Source organism: Alosa alosa, chromosome 17, assembly GCF_017589495.1.
Source record: "Alosa alosa isolate M-15738 ecotype Scorff River chromosome 17, AALO_Geno_1.1, whole genome shotgun sequence".
In the NCBI taxonomy this organism is placed as follows: domain Eukaryota; kingdom Metazoa; phylum Chordata; class Actinopteri; order Clupeiformes; family Clupeidae; genus Alosa; species Alosa alosa.
In genome coordinates, this window is record NC_063205.1 from 4932557 (window position 1) to 4955290 (window position 22734).

Here is a 22734-nt window from a genome sequence, read left to right on the forward strand (position 1 = left end):
TATTTACCAGCAAGAAATTAGATCTTTTCAACTGATGATGAGAAATGGAATGAAAAAGTTCATGGCAGACAAGGGCAGCAGCTACATAAACGACACATGCACTGGATTGTTTTTATCCATACACCGTGGTACACCAAAAATACTGCAGGTTCTTTAATATTCCAGTGAGTGTTGAGTGTTTTCACAAAAGGAGACTGTCATTGATACAGATACAAAGTGGACATGGTTATTCCACAGGTTATTCAATTATCGATGGAATTGTTATGGAAGGCAATTCAAGAAGGAGTTTTGACAGGTTTGCTCCTCCCATATGATTACGCGATGACGTCACGTCTGAAACCCTCTTCGCCTGCTTTTGCTCCGAGAAAACCGCTAGAACTACGTGGCTAATCAAAAACGCAACGCGTGAGACGAGCAAATAAGGTTAATATCGAATGTAGATCCGGTGTACAGTGAACACGGTGATTGATTTCACGGACATGCAGCTCATCACTTCACAAATGGGGGAATGTAGATAACAAGCGTTCTCTCCATCCTATGCCATTTGCTGGGACTCGATAAAGTAGCTAGCTAATGGAAAAGCCACCAAGACTACTGTTATCGCGGCTATGGCTGCAAAACAGGGTATACGATGTCACTTTAAACAGCGTTGTTTTCGCCTGGAAGGAGACAGAACCTAACAAAAAACGTCCACCAGGAAGCAGCTGGAACACCTGCAAAGCTGGTAAGCTAACGGTTGGTCAAATATGCATCGCATACCGAACAATTCCTTTGTTATGTGCGATGAGAAAGGAGTTGAGGCAGCGAGTGAAATAAGCAAGTTAATGCTTTGATAACATTGCAGTGAATATCGTTGTCCAAAGAAACAACATGTCACAACATACATTATAAGAAATAAAGTCAAGATAATCTAATAATAATATTTTTTTTTTCACGTATTAGCCAATGATCGGTGTAGAATTTGTGAAAGTAGACAGCTGTCAGATAAGTCCAGCCTACCACTTTAGTTACCACTTGCTGTTTTTCCCCCTTTTACAATGTAAAATATCAAATTCACATTAAAGATACGTATGTTGAATAACTAATGCACAACTAACTTACTGCATCATGCTCATGCTCAGAGTAACGTTATTTCTCAGAGAACAAAACCATTTATGCATGACATTTATTTATTTGGAAGGCATGACTTTATCAGGCAATTTAAGTCATGCTTGCGATCACCAGCAGTTCATTTTGGAGTGTCCTTGTCTCTCGAAGGCCTCTGGCTCACTCGCTCTCTAGTTTCTCCTGAGATAGTAGCTTCTCACCACAAAGCTAGGCTAGGCATTGCCAACAATAATTATGCTGCTTTGTAGGCCTACTTTGCTTTGTTAAGTCCATCTGAAATATGTTGCACAGGTATATTCCATACTTAATTTGCCTGTGTAAGAACCATTATTATTGTTATAGCCAGCCATTATTATTGTTATACTGTTATTGGGATACTGGGCTACTGGGGGACACTTCACATTGAAGCTCTTTATCATGGACTGTCACACCTATGGTGTGACCCTTCAGCCAACTCCACTATCCAATATTGACGTTTTGTGACTTGTTGTCCTTTGTATAGTTTTCCATAACTCACTAGTTCCTCAACAGTCAGACAAGAGAAAGATTAGCAGGGCATCTGATGCCAGTTGAACGAGATTCTGGAAAGAAGCGTCTTTATCTCACTATGCATTTTGGCAGTAAAATTGACAGCAGTAGTAGCTTTCTCTTCAGATCCACCAGACTTTAGTTGTGAAGTTGTAATGGACAGACAGACTCTTAAAGACACACAACATCAACCCAGGGCTAATAGCCTGGCTAGTTGACTTTAACCTCCAGACCCAAAGGGTTAAAGTTAATGGTGTTTTATCTGACAATCTTTTACCTTCTACTGTCTCCCCCCAATGATGTTCCTCTCCCCTCTCCTTTTTGTTTTATACACACATTAATGCCATTCATGATATGGTGGAAGTCAGGTTTTTACTTTTGCAGACAACTCTGTCATTGTATAGTGAAGGATTTTAATGATGGGCGCTCCCTTTTAAACATAAATGTCTCCGAGGTACAATAATTGTTAGCAAGCTATGTTTTGAATTACACATTGATGCTGTTTACAAACACAAGTGCCAAAGCCCATCAACGCATGTACTTTTATCGTAAACTGAGGAATTTTAACATTGACTCCACTTTTATGAGAATGTTTTATTCATGCTTTATTGAGTCTATTTTAACCTTCTGTTTTATCTTCTGGTTTGGTTTTCTGTCCATAAAAAAAATGTCAGGACATGTGGCATGATTGCAGGCATCAACTTCCCCTCTCTCTCCCACATGTGTTTATGTATGTATTATTGTGTTTTAGACATAATGACAAAACACATAACAATACAGTAAAACATGAAATACCCACACATGCTTCAGAATTAGTAGCACCTATGCAATCTCAGAAAGCATTGGAAAACAAAGAGGTACAATACGTTCAACTTCAGTTGTCCCAAAAACGCTACTAAGTAATCTAAGCCCTACACTAAAAAGAGAAATGGCAATGCCATGGGTTGTTGACACTTACAGTAGATTGTCGTCACTGCACATTTGTATGAGGTTGGGATTGGGTTCAGATCATAATATTTGTTTTATGTGTATGATTGGACATTACATTGGCAACCCAGTGAGCATGGTATGCCAGACTGAAATTAGACATTCTGACTACAAGGGTGATGTGTTTAATTACCACTCAAATTTTAACTGGTCAGCCCGTCAAGCCTGTTGCACAACTAGCCAAGGTCAGTTAAGAGAAAATACCAGCTGGTGTTTTCCAGGCCTCATACAAACAAATGAGTTGCTGAGCTGGCATAGGGCATAGGGAAGCTTGGATATAAATCTGTTGCCCCCGGTTTGTGCTAGACAGTAATAGGACTGCAATCACCATTTTTATCCCGTTTAAACCTTGACCCCATTAATCATTGCAAAGTGGGCTGAGAGGTATTATAAAAAATCACAAATAGTTAGTACTTCAATAGCATAATAGTTAGTACTAGTACGCTTTCTTCAGAGAGACTCTTGTGTAAGAGTGTAAGATAATGTTGTAAAATAAATGTGTGAACTATGAGACCTTGACCTTTATATGTTCCTGAAATACAATGCTACCTTTTAAAGATTTAGAGGTTTGCCCAAGGGCTAGTTGATTGGGGTAGGGTTTTCTTCCTTCTCTGAAAGCCTTACTTTTGGTTAGTAATAGAAAATGTAAGCAATCTCTAAGGTTTGGCTTAGAGTGAAACTTACAGTGCTGTCATCCATTCAGTAGAACTTTATTATTACATACTTTTTTTTATTGTTCACTAGTCATGACGAAATGTTTACGCCACTCTGTTTGCTCTCTGGTCCAGACTGTTTCTGGAAGTGTCCGAGGCTCCTTTAAGACCTGCTTTGTGGTAGCCACAGCCAGGTAGTTTCCTGTCAATGTTGACGGCTTAGTGCAGTGTGTACTCAAACCATCTGTTATGTAGCCGGTCTCCTCTGTTTTACAAAAGACTCTCTGTGGCAGTAGACATAAGAATGGGAGAGACAACTGAACAGTGGAAGGATATGACCTGTCCTTTATTCATCTCTGGTGATTGAGTGCATGGGGTGGAAGGAAAGAAGAGACTGAACAAACACTGTTTACGGAGAGAGAGTCTAACCTATTCTGTGATGTACTGCAGGCATGCTGCATAAGGTGACACATGCTCCTCCCAACTGGACTTGTGTTTGTGCTTGCTGTTTCCTGGTGATGTGTACCTGGAAAGCCAGGGTTTGTATTTCTTGTCATGCTCCCAGCACAACCTCACGCTGTGGGTACACTGATTATGCGTTGGGCTATGCTCAAGTTTTAAGTTTGGATATCCCTGACCAAATATTAATCTATTCCTTATGCTGTGATGGCATGCTCCATGAACTTTTTCAAACTTTGTCACAATCTTTTTCACTCAATGAAACACCAAAAGCATGTCTCCAGTCTTATTTAGAGGACATAACCAGGAATCCTGATATTCAACATGCCTTTGGACTGAAGGAGATGTTTAACTTGTTGGGAAGCTTATTTGTGTCAAAGCTCAAATTCGCTTTGGCTAATCAAAGTCTAATCTGTAAGACTGCCAAAGAAATTAAATTATCACCCAAGTACCTGATATTTGATACCATTGCCTTAGTGTTGTTTTGTTTTGATGTCATTATTCACTCATTTTAGTTGTCATGTCCCATGACATCTTTGCAGGGAACATTCAAGAACCTGGATCTGAGGAAATTGGCTATACTGTATGGGTCGGTGTGTCATATGTACAGGATTAGACCTAGGATTTGCCAAGGATTTAGGTCTAGATTAAGAGGGCCTGCTTGTGTTTTGTAATACGTTACTCTAATATCTTATTATCTTAAAAGGACACCTCTACGGTTGTTCATTATGTCCATCTAGGTAAACATTTACTTCATGCCTGACCTAGAGACACCCGCTGGGATGGGCTTTGACTGGGATGCATTGGAATGTCAGTCATTGTTCTGTGGCATTTCCTCTGACCTCATAAAGTGCTGTTGTGTATTATGTGTTTTCTTTTAGTTGAAGTCTCCATTATGCTCATTTCCCCAACACCACAGACTTCAAATAAACCCCACACTGTACATTTACCAGTCATTTAAGATTCAAGTTCATGTGAGTTGTCCGATACAATATTGTGAATTCCTGACTCCACCAAACATGCTCAGTCAGGGAACTATTGACTCACCACCATGTATCTTTCCAGCAACAGAACAATGAGGCTTACTGCACCTCCCACTATCTGTCAGAGCAAAATGTCTAAATATAGAATAAGCAGCTTAAGGATTTTGGAAAGAAGACGTTTGGCTGTTAGTTGATTTATTAACATATTATTAAAAAGTATTTTGAAAGTCCCGCGCTAAGAGAAAAGCTGAAATGTCTTGTATGGCATTGTCCTAGTGTCATTTATCATTGCATAACCTCGGGCATCACCTCAAAGTCAAAGTGTACTGAAATATCTGCTATTTAATGGGTGTTCCTTCTTGTTGATAAGGTAATAGTAGTTTCCAGCATGCCTGATGGAGTAGTTCCAAATCCCTCACATACTCTGTGGTTGCTGTTACCTAAGAGATTGAAACATTGATGTGAACAAAGCAACTAGTCGGTTAAGATTCTTGTTTCTCAGTTTGACAGAGAACCACTTACGATTAATTAAAGATCCTACTTTGCTATTTTTGTTTCAATAGCAACAGAATGAAGGAATAGCCATTTTGATGTCTCAACCCTTAAGCACTAGCCCCGGTCCAGCCTCTCTTTGAAAACCCCTTTTTGCTTCATGTGGCACTGGTGAGTCACTGTTGCAAAAACAGGCCAAAGCAAGGCTACTGTCACATGCTTCAGCATACACTGGCAGGGCTGCTGTTTTGAGTTGCTACAATTCCATTTCAGTGGCAGTTTATGACAGTTCAAGTTTGTTAATTCACAGAAGAGAAATGAAATGCTCCATGTTTTGAGCTTGAATCTATTTTCAGAATGGCAGATTGAGTGTATGAACGCACATGGCTTATGAAGCATGGCTATCTGTAGTTAATTTTAAAAAAGTAACTTCAGTAGTAGGCCCATCAGCAAGCTCAAAAGCTTGATGGCTGAACATCAATAAAGTTTAGTATAGTTCATTTTAAGGTGCAGTCCATGCTTCTAATTGCATACACTTTTTGTCAAATTCAGCAAATTACCTCCCTGTGTCCTCTAGCTGTCTGTACTGGTGCTTTAACCCATTCACGCTGGATGCTGCATGACGCAACATTGACCCTCCCGCTGGATGCTGCGTAGCGCAACATTGACCCTCCCGCTGGATGCTGCGTAGCGCAGCATGCTTTTTATTTCATGTTTCTAGGTGCTACAGAGGCTTAGATATTACATTTTGGTAGACGTTGACAATTTTTAGTATGTTTTCAGAAAACCCTCAGGAAATAAGGTTATTTATTCTAGAATGCCATAGGATTCTATAGGCGTTTTTAGCAAGCATTTTAGGAGTAAATGGGTTAAATAGGAAACAAAGTGGCTCAGACCCAGCCAGCCCTAAACAGTTCCACTCTATATCTATAGCTCCACTCCTTATGGTTCAACTTGCTCGCAACCTGCTTAAGGACCACGAAAGGGAGAGATGTGATTTGATTAGCCGTTGAGGGAAAATATCAACGTCCTTTTGCAAAACCAAAATGAAATTGTGGACTGCATCTTCAGCAGAAAGTTTACCCCATTTCAAGTGCAGTCAGGGTTTATCATGGTTTTGCATCGCTTTACTGCACCATATTGAACTTTGTGCTTATTGACTGTTGAACACATCTGCAGTTTGAAAGCTCTTCAGATAGCTTTGGGTTTTGATGATGGATAGATCACTTTATTGATCCCCAAATGGAAATTGCAGTGTGGCAGCGGCAGCAATTCACATAGGCCTGAATCACAAAACACACATAACTTGCACAAAACTGACAACTAGGTAGGTGAAAAAAACACCAAAAGAGGACATTTTGGCTCGTTGCTAGGCATCCTGTCCTAGTTGGCAGCTCAGTGCAGCGTGCACCCTGGCCATCTGCTCTGCAGTCAGTCTCGTATGTTCTACACTAGACACTCTGGCAGTGAGAATGGTGGCCAAAACTGAATATGCTGACAAATGATCTGGCTTTTCTTTTAGTCTGCTCTGCTATTTACAGTGGTGGTAGAATAGCACACAGGAAGCGGTTGAACAAGCGCAGTGCATGTGGTGGAAACCTGCACTGTAATGTTGTAAACATGTTATATAACACATGAGAAAAGCATGCTCCCCTCCCCCAGCTACTGTGTCTATGATAGAGTAGATGCTGCATTTCCCTGGTGATGAAGGCTATGCATGGAGGGCCTGGGTTTACATTCTCCCCCCATGCTGCAGTACTGCCTCACTCTGCCAGACTGCCTTGTGTTAGGTTGAAGACATTGACTGTTGAATGGAATTTTTTCATAGTGAGCCAAGTAGTCCATTTAAAAGACTTATATCACCCCTGCAAGGTCACACAGACAGAATTTGGCCATCTTGAGTTTAGTCTTATTTCACATTTAGAGTCATGGCTGGAGGCCATTAACATTTGCTGCTGTCTCTTTCAGCTGGCAGCCACAGTGTTCCTGTGTGCGAGATAATAGCTGTCCAGGAGACAGCCGAGGAGGTTCAGAAGAAGAATGCTGGGAAATGGCACAGAGTTCCCCGTAGCCCCGAGGAGTCCTATCAGCCGCCGGCATTTACAGGTATGCCAAAGATGCCACTCAGCTGTACCGATGCTAATCTATGCCTGTCTCATGAGGGCCAAGCCAGTGAACATTTGATCTGTTCTGTCCACAAAGACAGATGGTGATCAAGGTGATCTCTCACCTAGTTTCTTAAGTTGGTCCTCCTCACTCATCTTCTCACATTCCTTTATTTCTTTCCACTGTCTATCTCTGATTCCTATTTCTTTTTTTTTCTTTGTCTGTCTGTCTTCAGTATTCTATGTGGACAGAAGCAGGCAGCACCGCTGGCGATGCAGAAGTGTCACTTTCCATTGTCCAGACTGGGGACTCTGTCAGCAGTGGATCCAGACCATAGAGGAGCAGCTCTTTCTCTTGAGTAGGTCTTCTCTGCTTTTCCATAATGTCAGACCATCCTGATTCATCTGTCTCCATTGTCTCTCTGAATATCATTGTTACAGTTTGCGCTCATGTGAATAGTGTAAGCTAAAACAAATCTACACCAAGATGAAATGAAATATTCAATACAATGAAAGAAATGCATAATACACAGTGTCTCAAATGATCTTGTCATCATATTACTAGATTATTGCAGTAGACTCCATTCAGTACATATGTTGACCAGATCCTTGGTTTCTCTACTGAAATGGGTATTCCACTCATGTGCCATTAACTTAACATTGATGAGAACTGTGTCCTTACTTTTGTGCGCTTAAGGCTATGGGGATGCATGTAGCATGTAGAATAACTCATGGCATAGGACTATTTCTCTGATAACACTTTTGTCACTTTTGTATCGGTTGCCATAGTGGAGTAGTAAAGTTTTTCCAGAATGTCACGTTCACTATATTCATGGCTGGAGTTAATGTCATGAAGTATAGGCTTTTCACTGCTGTAATACTCTACCATCCCAGTCCAGTGGGGACACATTTGGCAAGGTGAGGCTTAAATGTCAGGTTTCTAAAGATAACTCAGTGTTGAATTCCCACCAAATCCTTAATCCATAGCCTATAAAAAGGTTGACTTGATCCACTTGAAGCGCTGAAAGAGAAAAGACATTATGTCCACAAGACGAGACATGCAATTGTTTATCTAATTAAAACCGCTTTCTTTTCTGAAGTAGGTAGAAAGGGAGTATTGCAGAGTTCAGTTGTGATGATATATTATCATGACATGCTGCCATACTCTTCTATCTGTTTCTAGAATATGTTTATGTCTTTGGGCATGAAGCAAAGGCAGGAAATTACATTAGAAAATTAAATTTAAAACCCCGTTAAAGAGTTGCCATATATGAAAGGTAGAGTTCTGCTTACAGGGTTTCATGTATGAGTAAATGGGTTCATATCTTATGTTGGCACTGTGTCGTGTGGCTGATATGATATAATTCTGTGCTCTATACTGTGTGCAATTGCTAGTCTAGTCTCTGTCATTTGGCATTTTTGCCATTGTGTTGGAAAATAATGACAGACTTCTATCTTGTTTTTGCACATGCGCTCTCTCCTCTATTCATCAATTGGAGAAACTCAGTCGGCCATGTTTTTCAGGGAGAGATGACATAAAGTTTGTTGGTTAATGAAAGCGTCATGAGGGTGCCGTCAGACCAAAAAATGCTGCTGTCAAACAAATTGTCTCGCATGTAATGACCGTGTTTCTGTCCTCACTGTGCAGCCTACAGACCGAAGCGCTTGCTGGTGTACATCAATCCCTTTGGAGGAAAACAACAAGGGAAGCGGATTTACGACCAGAAAGTTGCCCCAATCTTTTCCCGTGCCTCAATTTCCACTGATGTGATTGGTGAGCTCCTGTTATTCGCCTGCATTAACATTTAAATAAAAAATGAGGTTTTATCACCTGCAAATAGATCTTTGTTGGCAAATGGCCTTGCCTTCCAAACACCCTCGAGAATATGATCTTATTTTAAAGTTCTAGCCGTCAGTCAGCCTCAGTAATGGAAGTTTCGATGGTTGATAAGGATTGAAATCCCAACACATTCGATTTTTGGCTGTGGTTTCTGTGGAATTGGACATTTTACATTTGGCATATTTTCCCTTCCATTTTTATTCCTGATGATTTTTTGCTGCACATCAAATGAACTAAGCATATTCACCAAATGGAGGGATTCACTCCCTATATAACTGTTTAAATGAAATGGAATCTGACTCCACCAGTTTATCTATACCAGCTGCCTATCATCTGATGGAGTAGGGGCATTTCTGTGAAGAAAAAAATATAAATTACCACATCACCATAGCATTTCCAGTTATCTTCACAGAGGTTCATACATAGATTCATGCATATTAAGGTATGCACATACATTGAAGGTTACGACAAAAGTAAAATTGGCTGACGCTTAATTTGGCAGAAGAATCTAACTGCCATTTTATCGCACAGTACTGCAGTACTTCAATAAGAAGACACAAAGCATAGCTTGCAGAACGGTAGCCTGAAAACTCATACTGTACATATTACACACATAACATACATTTAATTTCCTTAAATAACTCTGGCATTATTCAGAAAAGTAAAAATATTCTTCATATGTCAGAACACTGTATTCTTATTGCATTTGGGATTTGCTTTTTGTGTAATGCCGAATGAACTCAGAACTTTTTATCCTCAAATTGAAGACAGATAAACTTAGACATTGAACATCACCTGGAGCCAATAACCTAGTCCTGACTTGTGTAGGCCAAATTAAGTTTGCACAAGTCATGTTACTATGACAACTACTTTCCTTGACATCTCACCTGGCTGGAATGTGGACATGCAGATGTGACTGGTCTTATCAAAATAGAAATCTTGTAACGCTACATGCTGTAGAAGGCTGAACAGCTCATGGGATTATGTAATGTGCAGCCACCACCCCACCTCCCTTTGAGTAGGCCTACCTTCTAAAACCCCACCACCCTTTGAGTAGGCCTACCTTCTAAAACTCCACCGCCCTGCGAGTAAGCCTACCTTCTAAAACTCCACCGCCCTGCGAGTACCCATTAAAACTAGTTAAGATGTCAAATCTTAAGTGAGCTAGTTATGATAGAAGAGTCATAGCTGTGAAAGAGGCAGCATAATATACGTTAGAGCACCAGCTCAGCTTCCTGCAGGACATTTAGTTTAGAGTGACTCCAGAGACTGGACTAAAAGAGGAAAGACACAGAAATGTACAAGCAAATATGGACCCTTTCAAGAGAGTTCCATTATCAGCATCATAGTTGGCCCCACAAGACTTCCTTTTTAACATTCCATATGTTATCTTAATGCAGAGGAAGTAGATTGGGGCCCAAATAGAACGTTCAAGCATTGTTTTTGTTTTTATTGTTGAAAGGGTCTATAGAAGAAATATGGAAAGTGGGTAATAATGTGGCTGTGAGTCATGGGCTGTGAATGTAACTGGCACCACACACATGGAAGTCTACTGAGTAGAGAGAGTTCTGCATTTCCACAGTGAAGACACTCTTCCCTTTTTGTACATCGTAATGCACTGTGGGCACATTGTGTAGACACAATAGACAAAGGAATACCATGGTTTTAATTCAGATCTCATGCCATATTTTATATGCATACTAAACTGTCTTCTATCATTTGTTTCCATAGTTACAGAGCGAGCTAATCATGCAAGGGACCACTTGAAAACAGATGCTGATCTTAAGAAATATGATGGGTATGTTCTGGCTCCTTTTTGCGATATCTCGACACTCCTGTGGGATCTTAATTTGCAGAGGGAGATTGTTTTCCCTTATTTGACAGACTAAATTTCCATTTCAATGCATATCAATACACCAACTCAATATTTATTGCTAATTCCTGCAAGGATAGTGCGGCTGAATACTAATTGAGTTTTGATGAGAAAATACTGGGATGCAACATAAAAAAAAATGAATTACAGGTCATACACACAAGTCTCAGAGCTAGCTTGTCCATTTATAAGGCTGCAGGTCCTGTCCAATCAAACAGTAAACTAATCAATGTTATCTGATTCTCCACAGTGTTGTTTGTGTTGGCGGTGACGGCATGTTCAGTGAGATTGTTCATGGCCTGATATCAAGGACGCAGTGCGACTCAGGCGTGGATCAGAATTGTCCAGAAGAGACTCTTGTCCCGTGTGACATTCGGATTGGCATCATTCCCGCAGGTGAGTCCAAGCCACTTACCTGCAACCCAAACACAGCAGGACATGATGAGAGAAATTCTGACCCCCCCATCATACATCAGAGTTTTTCTCCCCCTGTGGCTAAGCTACAGCAGGGATCTAGGAGCGCAACAGGCCTGAGCGGCCTCCTCAATCCATCACTCAAAATTCCATTACAGGCCACATGTTGTGTGGCATTTTCTAAATCATCATAAATTCCACTGCTATGACATAAATGACCCAACTGGACCCAACAGTAGCATGCTGGAGAATGATCACAGGAGATTAGTCTGGTGCCTTGCAGTGGGGGGGAAAGGCGCCCTGTCAACAACCGAATCATCTCTCTTCACAGGGTGAAAAAAAACAAATACATCTTCCGTCTCTTGTCAGGGCAGATGAGTTGACTTAAATACTGAATTTAGCAGACAGATAGCAGCTTCTCTAGTGCTCTTAGAAAGCTTGCCTGTATGTGTACAAGGCATGAGACTTCCATTTTAGTGTGCGTGTGCGTGTGTGTGTGTGTGTGTGTATTAGTATCTGTCAACAAACTGACAACGTTAGGCTAGATTCGTCCCAGTTGATCATTACATGATTCTGTATCAATATGTTCAATGGAAATGTTTTAAAAGCTGTACTAAATGTGTCAGTCTCACTCAACATTGCAGGAAGTACTGAAAGTCCTTGCAAACAGCACCTCTGACAGATTACACCACACATTTATCGCCATATCACATTATGCGATATAACAGTTTACAAATGAATATGACAAGCTGGATACCTGATTGGATTGTTAAAACCTCCGCTGTTTTCAAAGGCCTTATCATAAAGGCTAATTCTGTCCATTCACGGTCTCTTATCTCAGCTCTCAGATATGAGGTAAACTCCGATATTTCCTCGGTTTTCTTTTTTTTTGACGGTGTGTTCTCTCATAATTCATACACACACAACTTTTCAAAAAGATCTTGATAGATATGACTTAGTTAGCGTCAGTTGCAAATTTAAATTCAAACTTGAACAGTTTAAAATGCTGTTCAACACAGTTGTGTGCTGCGTGACCTGTGGTAGCCTGCAGTAACTTCCTCCTGTGTTTGGTTTGTGTGTGTGTTTGGGGAACTGTGTGGCTATGCTCCACTGCACATCATCGTTCTCACAGCTCCATCTCTGTTCTCATCTCAGGCTTCTTCAAAAAAAACAAACTCCCAACTGAAAACATTTTTTAAAACATTTGGCAAAAAATAAACAATCTTATTGCCATTCTTTTTCATTTGGTAAATACTAGGGAATTCAATGCCCCATCTTAAAAACGCTGGTGGTTTTCATGTAATCCTCATAATAGAAAGTTGTGTTGTATATACACCAGTTTCTACTTGCTATTATTTGTTCACCTCTTTTCTGGAAAGGAAGCCATTTGAGTGAGAGGCATTAGATTAGCATCCCGAGCTCAGGGGAGAGGAACTCATCTAAAACTCATCTCACATCTGTAAGAGGCAGAGCTGCAGTCAGACGCACTCAGACGCTGGGCTTTGTCATGGCTCTGTGAGTCAGCACCAAATTGAATCCGTTTTTCTTTATTCAAAAATGCATAGCGCTGTACACATTACGTTTGAGTTACTCAGTAATTTGGCTTCTTTGTGTGTGTCTCTATTTTTTAGTAAAGCCAACTCTAGAGACTGTCCAGATTTTTGAATTGTTATCATAACTAACTGTGCCCCCCTATGATTCTTCAGCTTTGACCTTATATGAGAGATTTTAATGTTCTGCCTTGGCACTGACCTGTGAAATGTGTTTCAAACCAGGCTCAACCGACTGTATCTGCTATGCAACAGTGGGCGCTAATGACCCTGTGACTTCTGCCTTGCACATCATCGTGGGTGAGTAGACATCTGGACACCTGGGGCATAGCCCTCACACCGTGGGAAGGGTTGCTCAGTGGGCCGTTCCGAGTAGAACCTGCTATACGTTATGCTTGGTTAAAACAGCATGTGTAAATGAATGACTAACCGGTCCAGTGGCGCTCACTTAATGTTGTAATTGTCATAGGTACACACTTTGTCCTTTTATGATTGACATCAACTGGTGGAAACACTGTTCAGACAAAAGGGCTCGTTGGGAGCTAATGATATTGAATATTTGAATATTGAATATTTGAATATTGAATTTTGAATATTGAATTTTGAATATTGAATATCTTGAATTTCCCCTTGAGGATCAATAAAAGTATCTATCTATCTATCTATCTATCTATCTATCTATCTATTGCTTACGTCTGCAGGAGACTCCCAGCCTATAGATGTCTGTTCGGTTCACCACAACAACACATTCCTCAGATACTCTGTCTCTCTGCTGGGGTATGGTTTCTATGGAGATCTTCTGATAGACAGCGAGAGGAAGCGCTGGATGGGTCCGACTAGATATGACATCTCAGGTAAAGCAGCGGCGGCGGCGGCAGCAGCAGCACAAGAGCAGGGGAACGCAGCACTCTTCCCAGCCTCCTGGAGCTAGGACCTTGACATGTTTTTGTATCTCTGTTGTAGGTGCCAAGACATTTCTGTCACATCACTACTATGAGGGAACAGTGTCTTTCCTACCAGTCACAGACAATGTGGGATCTCCAAGAGACAAGTTTAGATGCCGATCGGGGTAAATATATTATTATTTATCTGGCCATGGTGTTGGTGACTCATACCTCGCTGGCATTGAGAGACGGTATTTATTTCATCTGTGTCCAGCCCCCTGACAGCCGGTGGCTATTACTGTGCATATTTTAGAGGTGAACTCTGTTCAATACTGTTGCTAACATTAGACCCCTATCGCATCACACGCTTACAGATGCCACGTCTGCCAGCACAGCGGACACCTTCCTTTGGAGGAGAAGCAGATATGTGAGCAAGAGGAGGAGGAGGGGGAGGACAGTGTGTCAGAGATTGGTGAGGAACCAGAGTCTGCTCTGCCTGTTACACGCTGATCACATCACAGTTCCCCACTGGGGACGTTCTCTGGTCCACCCACACACATACACACACACACACACACACACACACACACACACACACACACACACACACACACACACACACAGAGGGAGAGAATCTAGAGAGGACTGGGTAAATAAAACAGCTGCATCATCCTCCTTAACCAGTGCCACGGGGTATTCCCTAACACACTGTCTGCAGATAAGGCACATTTTCCACTCACAAGCGTGGTGTCGCCATCTGTCCGAGCCGCTGTCGCCCCATTCATGAACACGAGGCCAAACAGCGAGAGCAACCCAGCCAGTGATTCACACAGCCAGGGCCTCGGCCCACCGGGCCTACTGCAGACCAACACAGCACATTATCATCCCCTCCCAGCACCCTCTAGTCTACACAACACACAGCCTCCCTTGAAATGAGAAAGGGAGTGTGGGGTGGGAGTTGTCGCATGAGTGCAGCTTCCATTTGTTTATTTTCAAAGCCACAGATAAGTGGTGTTTACAGAGAAGCGCAGAGTCCTTGCCGGCCCTAATTGGCATCCACACATGTTAATTTTCCCGGGCATACTCTCTTGGCTGCCTGGAGCTGTGATCCTCTGGGGAGAGAGGGGAGTAAGGCGAGGCAAGTGCCCTCTTAATCAGGGAAATAGGGGCTCTGCCATACTTGGCTGCATTTCTGCCTCCGTCACTCTGACTAGTGTTAGTGTTCAAATCTCCAACAACTGTTAAGGCAATGGGGCAAAGCTTTGTCACTTTGTGCAAATGAGACACCTCCCCCACCGCCACCACACCACCACCACCAAATGTAAATGTGTCAATTGAAGGCAGGAAGCCATTGTGAGTTTGTGAACATTCCTCCAATTTGTACGTTTCAGTGTTTGAGCAGTAGTTTCCAATTAAACTGTGTTTGCCTTTTTCTTTTCCTGAAGCCATCTAAAATTGATGAGTTTCCTTCATGAGTTTGTTTTATGATTCTGGAAGAACATGAAACCTTCTGATTATTATCCATTGTCCAACTTTCATTTAATGCTACTCGTGGAGGATCATTTACAAAGGGGCCTGTTTCTAATTTCATCAGCATAGTTACCTGGTGCTTAAGCTTTCAATCATTAAGATTTGTAAAGGCTGATTGGAAGATATCAGACACGGCTGTCTGAGTTGATCATTTCTTGTTCCGTGTTAGGACATAAGGATGTCTGGAGAGTTATTCGGGGGAAGTTCTTGGCCATCAACGCTGTGAGTATGAGCTGTGCTTGTCCAAGAAGCCCCAAAGGCTTGTCACCAGCTGCACACCTGTCCGATGGCACCACTGACCTCATCCTCGTCCACAAATGTTCCCGCGTGAACTTCCTACGCCACCTGCTACGCCACACCAACAAAAAAGACCAGGTACGTGCTTCAAATGTGAATTAACGGAGCTCTTGTGTTGTATAACTGCTCAAACCTTTAGTTTCAAATCAATATATCCAATATAAGTCAAGTTGTAGTAGTTTAAGTAGAGATCTTTAAGCATTAGTTCAATCCAGTGAGATCCCAAACCATCTCTGTGGAATGGCATATATGTTTGGATGTATCTTAGTAAGTGACTAATGAGCTCTAAAATCAGTTTGACAGAAATGTGGGGTGCCTCTCTGGTCCAGAGGAAAGAAACAGTTGATGTGTTTAGATCAGGGAAATGTTCCCGGCACTCTCGGAGCTCAGGGTAAGGGAGACGCGTCTCTAGGGCTGCATGTGCCAGAGATGACTCAAGCCTATCTCACAGATCAAAGGGGGAACTGCTGCCTGCTGTGCTTGCTAAACCAATGGCTGACTCTGCCTTTTTTTTCCCCCTTTTCTTTTTATTAATTAGGGTTCACCTCAGTTCAGGCGCACTGCCTAGTCACTTATCGTAAATAAAATAATAGCCTCACAGGTATATAGACATCGAGGAAGTACGGAAGAAAGGCTCACAACTTAAGGGAAGTGCAGGAGACGCCAAAAGGCTTCAAAGGGCTTTGCAGCTTTTTTCTACCATATACATATTTGAACACAAATAGCAAGGCGTGGGCATTAAATATATTCATTGTTTGTCCAAAGGCCTCATAAGCAAACATCTCGCATGAAAACAAAAGGCGGATTCATAAAGTGAGCGTGATTGGGAATAAATTGCTCTCACTCTCAAAATAGATGAGCCCTGTGGTGTAGGGTAATACCCAGAGGCTTCTCTGCACCCATGACTGAGCTGTGCTGCACTCCGAGTCTTCTCACTTCCTCTTTCTCCTCTCCTCTCCTCTCCTCTCCCTCGCTCCCTCCCTCCCTCCATAGTTTGATCACTCTTTTGTGGAGGTTCACCGCGTGCGACGGTTCCGCTTCATGCCCAAGCACCAGGAGGTGGATTCGGAGGTGGACTCGGAGCCGGACCTGCGGGAGCGAGGGAAGGGCCTGTTCGGCCAGATCTGCCGTGACCATCCGGCTTGCGACTGCGCCCCTGCCCACAGCACCTGGAGCTGTGATGGCGAGACTCTGCCTCACACTGCCATTCAAGTCAGGTGAGCAGAAGCATTGGAGGGGGCCATGGCTGACTGCACTGTGCACTAGGCCAGAGCTGAGCCCCATTCTTCAGAGGTGGAGAACTACTCGAAAAGCTCCTGTGGGGGGGGGGCTGTTAACAAGGACATGATCTCCAATTTGCTCAGCTGTAGGCTTGTTGAGGTAAACAAGGAAATTACAAGCTAACACAATAGCCTTTTCCTGCCAAGCTATTGAACACCACGAGTGACCACAATAAAAAGGCAATATCATGCGGTTACATCACCAACTTTACTTCAAAAAATCATTTGGGATCATATGAGTACTTATTGGTAGTGATTGGAATAATAGGGTTGTGATTAGATGAGATGTTTTGGAACATGTTTGTCTTAGTAATAAATAGGTTAACTGCAATGATTAGCAAAGTCCTAGTAACTTATTTGTGATTTTCCTTTGGTTATGCTCATGGTATCTAATTACTGCTATGTTTTGGCTTTCTTTCATTATTTCTGGCTGAAGGAATGAAAAACATACTCTCTGGCCATCACTGTCCAATTGTAGACTTGCAGATCATAGTAATTGAAAGTCTGCCACTACCAAACAACACACAGGGATACACTTATCTCAGGCAAGGCCATCCCACCTCTGTAATTAAAACCTATATCAGTCAGATGTTAGTTCAGGAAGACATGATCTGGCAACTTATCTCACATTTAGTAATCAGTGTTCAAAGGGCAGGGCACAGGGCAGCTATAAACCTTCGTTTATAGCAGTGTAGCTTGGTGCTGGTATGAACCTTGAATTTCCCAATGGGGATCAATAAAGTATCTATCTATCTATCTATCTATCTATCTATCTATCTAACCTATTGATGTTTTGACTATCTCCACCGCCCTCGGTAGCTCTTAAACAAGCCCAGACACTGCCCAGTGAGATGTGGGCCTCAGCCAAAGCAGTACAAAGAGCATTCTATATTCTGTGAGGCTGGTGTGAACACAGCTGTGGTTATCAGTGGAACATCTTTATGTAGCATGATGGCTCTCCTGAATGCATCATTTAGTTTCTGCTTCATTGTGCTTTTTTCGATGATGCATGGCCGTGTAATGTCCCTAATTTAATAGCCTACCCTCCGCTAAAAGCTCTACTCCCTTTTAATTAAAATGGAGCTCCATTCATTTATTGCATTTTCCTCTCCAGTAATTGTTCTTCAAGTGACTCAGCAAATGAACTGTTGAGATAATTGATGACGATACTGTTGCCAAAAAAAGAAAATAATAAATGAAGCCCTGCTTTCAATATTAAACACATTGAAGGATTTGATGGATTTACTGGAAAATAAACCACCTGAGTAAATGTTAATATCCTCACACTATTAACTTGGGTAATGAGTCAATGGCCCTTTATTCAATATTGTTACATTGAACTGCATCGTTAAAAGAACAATGCGCACAGAAAAAGCTTTTGGAGTGGAGGGGCAAATGGTTACCATGGAAATTGGGTTGATTCTTTTTCCGCTTGACGCTGATGTCCTACCTCTTTTTTCCAGCGCACACCGTCAGCTGATCAAGCTGTTTGCCAGAGGGATCGAGGAGCAGCCCGTCTTCGAGGACTCCACCGGCGTGTGCTCCGCGTAGACTTGCTGACCACACGCACCTCCGACATGCTGGACCATTACGGAATCTCTGAACATGGCACACTGTTACACAGCTGACCTATAGCAGCAGAAGACCATTTCTCCTCAGCCTCAGATAGCTAAGGTCATGTAGCATCACTCTTAATGCCTCCTCACAGTCTGGCATGTTGTTCTTGACAGTAATCTTGCAGCTAGTCTATTTGGACATCATTTCCATTGATAAAGGCACCATTGTTGCGTCCCTGTGGCACAGCCTGTGAGACAAAGAGTGCACTGTAGACTTCCACCGAGAAATCGGCTCCAGCTTCAGTAGAAGTGCATTTGAAAACAAGGTTTCTTTGCTCAGTGGTTTCCCCTTGTGTTTCACCTGTGGTGTGAGATGCACTGCCTCTTCTAGAAGTCGTTATTATTAGACATTAGACACATGCTCCCTGCGGAGTTTGTCTTCCTTTAACCGTGCAGTCAAGCTGGCCTTGATGTGTAGCATTGTCACCCAAAGTTTATTTTTTCCCCCTCCCTCCCCAACACTTAGGAAAGTGAAAATGACAAATCAAAACAAAACAAAAAAGTAAAAACAGACACCTTCAAGGTTTGTTTTGTATGATTTTTGCCCCAGTGTTTTGTCTGTTTGACTTGAATGATACAATGTTACTCTAAGATGAAAGTTACTGCCTCTATGCCAAACATAACTTCCATTCTATTATGCCTGCCTGGGTTATGAAGCTCCTAGTATTTAAATTGAAGTAGACGTGTGTAGAGATGCATTATTTGGCTTTTAAGTTATTTTGCTGTAGTTTCGTTCACTGACAATGGTGTGACCCAAAATAAAGCACCTGGGTCCATTTTTTTAGACTTGTTTTTAGCTAATCTCAGAACGGCATGATTTCATTGCAGGAGCAGGTGAAAAGTGATTTACTGTATTTGTCAGCAGTACTTCTTGTCTTACGGACCATCAGTATTCAAGTTGGCTTCAAATTCAGAAAGGTAGATTAGTGCTCCACTAAATTGAGTAGATCTGCAAACCCCAGTGCTGTACTGTAGACTCCGGCCTATCTGGCTGGCTCCTGAAGAGCGGGAGATGTGTGGCGTATCTGTGGCTTAATGATGCTGCGTGGCAGGGCTCCAGGAGCACCGGAGAGCTGCCTCCAGCTTCAAACGGCTACTCTGTGTCCTCGGCACTCTTCATCTCTTGCTGTCTAATTTCTGTAATTATTGAAGAGCCCAGAAAACCTGAGGGTTATTCTCCAGGGTGTCGCTGGGGGTTCCTGTAGTGCGTTTTGTTCCTTCACCAGTCATTGTTTGTGCTGTAATTTAAGTCTGTTTTGTTCCTTGACTCTCAGGAGACTTAAAGTAATCTGTGATTGATGTGAAGTGGAATTGCCTCCTCCGTGCTATACCATGTTGATATATTTCTGCATTTCAGAAGACTGAACATTCCATTGAATAGGGCTTGTGATTTGAGGCGGTTTATGGCTCTCAAGGTGGCACTGTTAGTGAAATATCTATGCACCCAAGCGCTGCTCCATGGTCTCATGACGGCATGCTCCAGAGAGATAATGTGGACTCCATCCCCTCAATCATGAAGCTCTGACAGGTAGATGTCTGCCCATGTTTGGGGAACACATGTAAATCACCTTCCCACCAACCTGGCTCAGCCGTTAGCCCGACACTCCCAGCGCGAGTGCAGAGTGTATGATAACATTGGCATCGGGCGATCAGCTGTCAGCAGGCTGCCTTATTTGTTGGAGGGCCTTGGCGGCGACGCGTGTAGCGCAGTGGCTTTGACGAGCCTGATCACAACGACACGCTAGGCAGCCATCTGACAGCTGCTTCTCTTGGCAGCCTCGAATCCCCCTCAATTTTTTCCCGACGCAACTCGCGCACAAATTGTTTATCCTAGTCGCCGCGAAAATCTCTCGCAGCGCAAAACCACTCGAGCGCGCGTCGTGCTGGAGTCACGGACGCACTGCCGTCAGGCTTCATTGTGCGTACAAAATCCCAAATCCATCCGAGCGGCGTGTGTGCGCACTGGCTTCTCCGTCGTAATGCAGTCTCCGTGTACAGCAGGTGGCTCGACACTCATTTATGCCACAGCGATGCAGACTGTGGTCAGGCACTTTGTAGCACATTATGGCCATTGTCATTCGTCTCTGCCCCCTGCGGTGCTGGAGATTGGGTGCGGTGTCCACTCAGCACTGTGGCTAATGTGGCAGTGCTGCTCCGCAGCAAGGTCACCCTCACACAGAGAGCCTCCTGGAAGGGGCTGAGGTAGTCGGGAACTAATGAAGGATTAGTGATGACTGAAAACCAACAACAAAAAACAAAACAAAAAACATTTCATTATGAAGGTGTTGAGATGGCACAAAATGTAATGTATGGAACCTATTAAGTTGAAGTGAAGTGTGATTGTACAATTAAAAACAAAATGCTGAATAAAAACTGACCTAGAACCAGCCATCATGTCAAGTATGTGTGTGGTGATTTCTCTTTTTCATTGTTTATTCATTTCTTCTCCCCGAATGTGTTTTCCCCTCTCTGCTGCCACAACAGGCAGCATTAGACTGGACTGTGGAGAACAAACAGCCTCACACTGGCGTTCAGGTCAATGGATTGTTCATCTGCCCATCTATCTCCATGCAGCATTCAGCTGTTGACAGCCATTCAGTGCTTATCTGTGCTGAGGCCATACTTTCTGAGCGCAGACTTGATTAACTTTGAGATGACTGACAAGGTGAGGGGCGGAATGGCCAGAATCAGGTGACACAGCCGCCACAGCCACAGATCTGAGGATGGGTTCTCCAGAAGTTATTTCAAAGTCCCCCCAACTGATCTGGGGTCAGATTTGCACAGTCCATACATTAAGAAGATTCAGACTAATGTGACGAAATGAGTTTGGATGAGGGCTTCTGCACTGAAGGATTTAATGAATGGCGTTCACATAAATGTTCGGTACACAGTGAGAATGATGTGTGCGGAAGGCTGCGGTACTGAACCCCTGGGGCTAGCGCTGTAGTCAAGGAGGGCTTTCAGCGAATGAGCTCCATAAAGTGATGAGAGTTGGCAGGCTAAGACATTTATCCGAGGAAAGATAATAATCTCAGGGGTTCTCCCAGCGCAACGCGTAACGCCTTAGGCATAGCGACACATCAAGAATCCAATGAGCCTCTGATATCAGACAGCCAACTAATGTCGGTCCACTATGCTTTCAAACGCCTCTCCACCAGTGGCCCATCAATTTCATACTCCTCTCCCCAATCGAAACGCATCGAGACCCCTGAGAACATCCACAGGTGTATATAAAAGCGCTTTTACTGATGTAACTAGTCTGAAACGGCCAAGGGAGTGTTTCTCTTGTTCTTTCAAATGGTCCCTTGTAGTCTCCGCTCTCATGGTGTCCCTTTAGGTATGAGTAAGCACAAGGGAGTGGGGGGGAGGCCTGTCTCTTCTCACAAAGGTTTACAGGGTATGTTATTATAAATATGCTACATGAAACCAATACATGTTTCCCTGTTATCTTTAAGAGCCTTCAATAATGTGGAATGCTCTGGAAAGCCCATTCTGCTGACAAATACGCTTAGCTGGGGAATGGAGGGATGAGACGCCACACAGTCTAATGGGCTTATTACATAAAAATGTCTGCAGGGGGGAAATAAATTCTCCCCTTACCCCTCTCCTGCCCCCAGTGCGATGGAGAGATATCTTGCCTGGGCTCATCCTCCATCTCGCTCACTGTTTTGATATGGGCCATACATTACGCCGCTATCTGGAGCAGCATGGCAATGAAGCCGGGTAATTTTCCGATCTCCCGTCTGCAGAGTAAATTCCATTTCCTCCCTCTTGCTCTCGCCTCGGCACGTCTTCATTGATTTATTCTGTGGCTCGCGGGTTGCATCCCACCGAGACCCACTGTCTCATTCTCAAGCCCTTCTCCTGAGACATTAGAGAGACAAAACAAACAAACAAACAGCTGTCTCCATCTCTCCAATAACAGTTTGGAGACAACCCATTGCAAGTGTGATTACACCTGCGTTTTTACCCACACAATAAGCCACTTCGAATGAGTTTTCAGGATTCCCAAGATGCTCTCTGTCTACCTAGAACTCTTGCAGCTATGCAGGATGTCTAGTGCATTCTAATGGGCAAGGAGCATTAGATCTGAATGGATTGGTGGGATTAACCAGGAGACAGGTGACTAAAAAGAC

The 22734-nt window shown here is 42.9% G+C and overlaps 1 protein-coding gene across 1 annotated transcript; it reads left to right on the forward strand.

Moving 5' to 3' along the window:
- The first annotated feature begins 334 nt into the window (after positions 1-334).
- Positions 335-20987, forward strand: cerk (ceramide kinase). Its single transcript, XM_048267731.1, has 13 exons — positions 335-724; positions 7178-7315; positions 7551-7673; positions 8963-9088; positions 10886-10952; positions 11278-11423; positions 13217-13291; positions 13693-13845; positions 13955-14060; positions 14250-14347; positions 15575-15780; positions 16696-16919; positions 18446-20987. The coding sequence occupies exons 1-13, from the start codon at positions 574-576 to the stop codon at positions 18531-18533; spliced, it is 1701 nt and encodes a 566-aa protein (XP_048123688.1). The 5' UTR covers positions 335-573; the 3' UTR covers positions 18534-20987.
- The last annotated feature ends 1747 nt before the right edge of the window (positions 20988-22734 follow it).